The sequence below is a fragment of the Agrilus planipennis genome, unplaced genomic scaffold (assembly GCF_000699045.2).
Source record: "Agrilus planipennis isolate EAB-ADULT unplaced genomic scaffold, Apla_2.0 scaffold96, whole genome shotgun sequence".
In the NCBI taxonomy this organism is placed as follows: Eukaryota; Metazoa; Arthropoda; class Insecta; order Coleoptera; family Buprestidae; genus Agrilus; species Agrilus planipennis.
Window position 1 is genome coordinate 42,198 of NW_020438968.1, and position 5,468 is coordinate 47,665.

The following is a 5,468-nucleotide window of genomic DNA, read 5'->3' on the forward strand; positions in this document are numbered from 1 at the left end:
ACCATCGGATGCTGTACCAGTGCTACCACCCATCATAGACACAGCAATGTGTTCAACCTCGTTGGAAATCGATTCTTCTCAGAACCACAACTTTTGTTAGTCACATCTCATTACTACGACAGTGGCTACAAAACAATTGCTTTTACATATCTCCACAAAAAGAATCATCATTAGCCTCCACGACCGCCTGACTTAACTCCACCGAATTCCTTGTTTTGGGGATCTGTCTCCATCTCCAACTACACTATAAAATACGAAAGAGTGCTTTACTGAAGCTTGAAGAATCATAGCTCCGAGATCCACAAGTGTTGCTGTAGACTCATCAGAAAAGAATACCTTCTTGAAAACAATTGAATGACTTGTTTAAGTAATTTATTATTAAACCAGCTGATAAAAGTTATAATCAAACAATAATGTCAATAACAGTAACAAGGAAAGCAACAATTACACATTAATTAAAGTCTGTCTATTTGCTAAACGAGTTCTTTCCACAATTCATCTGGATCATATTTAGCGGTCAAAGCTTTATATTGATCTGGCTTTTTAGTTAGTAAGAAGTTCAATGCCTTTTTCGCTTGCTCCTTTTCATCCTTCGTACAATTAGCACATCTGTTGGCGACAGCTTTTGGAATCAGTTCTGCAAATAGCACAATTAGTACAAAATAAACGATCAAAATGCCTGGAAATAATATTATTAGAAACACACGTTATAGAAGAAAATTATGATAATTACATAAGTATTATAATATTTTAATATTGTATTTTTGCATGAACAATGTGTGCTCTAGCGATTAAATATTCTAGTAAAACATAAGAAAAATTATATCTTCTATATTACCGTATCTATTGTTTGATAACGTGTATGTAAATTCATTATTATGATAAACCAACTACAAATACCAAGCAAACAGAAAAGCTAAGAAGGATTGACTTAATACAATTTAACTGAACTATTCAAAAGGAGAAAGCTTTAAAATTTAAAAATATTTTTTGCATTTCTGCATCAATTGGTAGATTTCTTACTCGTTCACCTACTATTACCCATCATCATGGAGAAAATGAAAAAAGAAAAATTACCTAAATATTAAAGCGCTATTTACAATTTATCCCACTAGTCTATTGCTTCGTAACCGAAAATAATTAAAATTACAATTTGAACCCGAATTTGTAAAAATAAAATCCCAGCAGAAATAAATTTACTAACAATAAGTATTTTAGTTGATTTTACAAACCAAATTATAAAAATTAAGAAAATTAAAATAATTATTAAACAAAACATGTCAAAATTGAAATTATTATGTTACCTAATAAATCCTACTATTTCTACGGCAAATTTAGTCATTTATATTCGAAAATTGTAATTTTTGCATTGTCATAAAAAATTAGTTTTTTCCATGTAGCGATTTTGTAATTGAGATTAAAGAGTAAATATCTAAACTAAAACTATGCCGGACTACAGTCTACTTCTAAACACGACTTTAAAACAAACCTCCCCATACGCTATAAATGTTTAAGATTAATCAAAGAAGTCATATAGGGGGCATATTTAGAGCCTAAAGCTGCAGAACAATGTATTAAATAACATGCATACCACATTAATGCGTATTTAAACATTAACATTGGTTTGCACAAAAAAAAACAGCATCTCAGAACAACCTTTTGTAGTCTATTATTTATTTCAATACAAGACAAGACCCTACTAAAAACTTATTGGCGGACAGTTTTCTCGAGTGCAAGAAATTAGCATAGTACCTAAATGTTGTTGGTTAAAAAATCATATAATTTGTAACATTTTTTAACAATCCTACAAGAATAATTTAAAGTAATGACCAACATTTGTGGATTTTGGAGATATGTTATAAACTGTGGGAACACTCGGTATAGCAAGAAACAATTCTAAGGTCTAAAAAAAAAACATTTGGGTGTTTCATTCCCACCAGCCAGTATAGCTGGTGGGCGGGCAGTTCCTCCGGATNATGCGTGATTTTCCACTTTATTTAATATTTATTTTTTATTTCCAGGGTGGCGGTTAAATTATTAAACAAATTGTTTGTTTTTGTTACGTTTCGGTTTACTTAAACCATCTTCAGACATTCTGTTTACTTAATAATAATAAAATAATCTTACGAGAAAGAATGTTAAACATTTTAAGTTAAAATCTGTGTCAACTATTAATGCTTCAAAAAGTCTGAAGATGGTTTAAATAAACGGAAAAGTAACAAAAAATAAATAATTTGTTTAATTATTCGTCCGCCACCCTGGAAATAAACAATAAACATTAAAATTAACGGTTAAGAATTTACTTTACTTAATTGTATTGTACAAATTTTGTCTTTGATTAAAAAAAATATGTTGATTTAATCGTAAAAGATTCTCGAAAAAAATTCGGGCGAAAATAATTTAGTATTGATGGTAGTGGTAATGGAAATTTTAGTTGACTGGTCTATTATACAATTTTGTTATTCATTTTAAATGCAACTTAATTTATCACCAACATTTACATAAAGTATATTTGTAACATTTATTTATTCATTTTTATTCTAATGTAAAGGCTGACACTGTGAAGATGGGTCTATGAAATCAATTGAAATCCAGTTTGCATGACGTTAATTTTATCGTAATAGATTGTCAGATAGTCTCAAAAAAAAAAAAACAATTTTTTGCAAATAAGAGATTGACAGTTCTACTATTACAAATCGTTTACCATTTGATGGTTCTTCTATTTGATAACCAAATATTGCGAAGAAGAAATGACAGATTGAAAAACATTGTTAAAAATCATTGGCTTTTTTTAAAAGTTTATCCGTGTTTGCGTACACCTAAAATTAGTATGCCAATAGTTTAAAATGTCATATTTGTTTTAAAAATTTACACAATTCAAAAGGCAAACTCTAAAAAATTGTTCCTTTATAAGAACAAAATTTATTAATCGACTAATATGTTTTTGATATATGTACACAGGCAAATCGTCTGCCTTGTGAAATTTTTCAAATCTTATGCGAACATTAAGTACTTTAAATTATTCTTGACAGACAGTTAAAAATTGTTGCAAATTACATGATTTTTATACAAACTAATATCACTATGGTAAAATCTTGCGCTCGAGAAAATCGTCTGCCAATAAACGTTTAAAATATTGTAGAGTATTGCCTTCTATTGGAATAAATGGCTGTAAAAAGTTATTCTGAAAAGCTGTTTTTCTGAAAAAAGTAATGTTAATGTTTAAATATGCATTAATTCTAATGTTAATTATGTTATGTAATACATTATTCTGTAGCTTGTGGCTGTAAATATGTCCCTTATCATTGACAGACTGTAAAAAATTGTTCTTTTTTGTTGCTATCTGACAGTCTATAGCTTAATTTACAATTTACAGATCATCATCATCATCATAAGATCTTTAGCCCAAAGACTGGTCAGGCAAACACCTCCACTCTACTACTTCCTATCTTAATTCAATCTTTTCAAATTTTTCGGAAACAAGAGCAGCCTACATATCTACAGGGTGATTCAAAACGGTCTTAACTTGCTCAACACTTCGTCAGATGTGCTTGGACGACCTGATCATTTATTATGTGTTACCGAGCAACCTGTTTCTACAAAACATTTATGTCACTCACTCAGAAGGATCATTAGCCCATTTTGTACGGAAATTACGTTAATTGTTGTCGCCGATTTTGATTCTTTAAACCAAAACACAGCGCTCGGGTCCAGTGAAGGCAGCCATCTTTAACGAAACTGGCGCTAGCGCTCTCGTTACGGTGCCATTTGGTACTAGAACTACATGAGTCAAAATTTGATGTTTCCCTACAGATTACCACTACAGTCAGTTCTGTAAATTCTCTGAAAAATTTTATATGACTTCAAAATTGTGAAGTCCTTTTTGAATCACCCTGTATCTTGGAACATAAATCTAATCTAGAACTACCTCTACGCCTTCGGACTCTTGTTTCTGACGCTTTTGACAAGTCTTTTACGAGCCCTTTATGCAAGAGAAGATGTCCCAGTAACCTATCTCGACTATTTCCTATTGACTTTTATAACTTCCTCTCTTTTATAACACGGCATCTTAAACTCTTATTAATTTTTGCTGATTAATTAATTTATTACGGATTTTATTTTTTTAATTAATAAGTGACATGTACGTTCTAATTTTCTTATATAGCACTTGTCACATGAATTATATGATATTTTATAGGTAAACACCAGATTTGTTTCTATTGTCGACAATACCTTTAATTTTTATTAATGAAAAATAGACCAAACAGGAGTTTTATTAAAATCTAGAATATTAACTTTAAAAAAAAATTCACCAGTATTCTAGAACAATATTTTTAATATCTATTCGTTAGAAGCAACTACGAATTATTAACTCATGCACTGAAATCATTAGTTTCTCTTTAAATTACGTATAATTTACTACTCTAGTATGTATTTACTAAAGTTACAACTTATTAAAGCAAACGCTAAGTCATATTTTTCTTACTACGAATAATTTTGTTAAAATAATTCACCCATATATAAAATAGATAACAATGAATCAAAAATAAAAATATCGTTCATTATGTTTGTTATAAAACATAAAAAACATTTGATTGTTTTAGGAAATTTGAATTCCAATATTTCATGAAACTAAAGAAAAAAGTGATAATCTCTACTTCACTGGACATTAGAGGTTGTACGTTTTATTTTTTGGAGATTATAAAGCAACGAAAGTTTTGGATAATTTTATGAAAAAAGGATGAATAATTCCTAAGTAATTAGAAAGCAAAGATAATTTGGTGTCAACTGACAATTTCTTCAGAAACAGAAAGTAAAGATGCTGAATACTTTTAGGTTTGCTAGTTTTCTGTTACTTACATTTTGAAATATACGTATGTACAATTTTTTTTGATGCTGATATATTTCAAAGCATTTTTTGTTTTAACTTAACAAAAAAAAACAACAGAAATAAATGTCTCTTACGTTTAAGTCTTGAAGCCTCCGCAGTGCATGGTCCCTGGTCCATAAGGCACTTAAAATAATTGTTGAAAAGTCGGTCATTGTTAAGCACTTCGTCGACGTTGATATTCCTTAATCGACTACCACTGTCATCGGCAAAAATCATAGCAGTGATTGCAAAAATGCAACAGAGCGATACGAGAGATCGACTTGTCATCTTGATTGCTTCAGGAAACACTTCGTTATATTAATCCGGCAGATTGATTTCAACTTTATATATATACGTACATTTTACACGTACGAGTGGCGTCAAAAGAAGGAAGTTTTTGTTAGCAAATGGAGGGATTTCACATCAAGGTATTCCAAGAAATAATAACCCACATCTATCAACTCGAATTAAAGTGTTTATTGCTGGCCACTTACGTTTATTTTCAATTATAACAAAAAAAAGAACGAGAAGGACTTTATTACCCACAGTTAAGGTCCAACAAACGAATTTATTATTCGTTCAAAAATGTCGAACATCA

At 30.0% G+C, this 5,468-nt stretch overlaps 1 protein-coding gene across 1 annotated transcript; it reads right to left on the reverse strand.

Annotated features, from left to right (window-relative positions):
- Nucleotides 1-355: 355 nt before the first annotated feature.
- Nucleotides 356-5,209, reverse strand: LOC112904683 (ejaculatory bulb-specific protein 3-like). Its single transcript, XM_025975360.1, has 2 exons — nucleotides 4,966-5,209; nucleotides 356-637 (listed from the first exon to the last, which is right to left on the reverse strand). The coding sequence occupies exons 1-2, from the start codon at nucleotides 5,156-5,158 to the stop codon at nucleotides 474-476; spliced, it is 357 nt and encodes a 118-aa protein (XP_025831145.1). The 5' UTR covers nucleotides 5,159-5,209; the 3' UTR covers nucleotides 356-473.
- Between the last annotated feature and the right edge of the window lie 259 nt (nucleotides 5,210-5,468).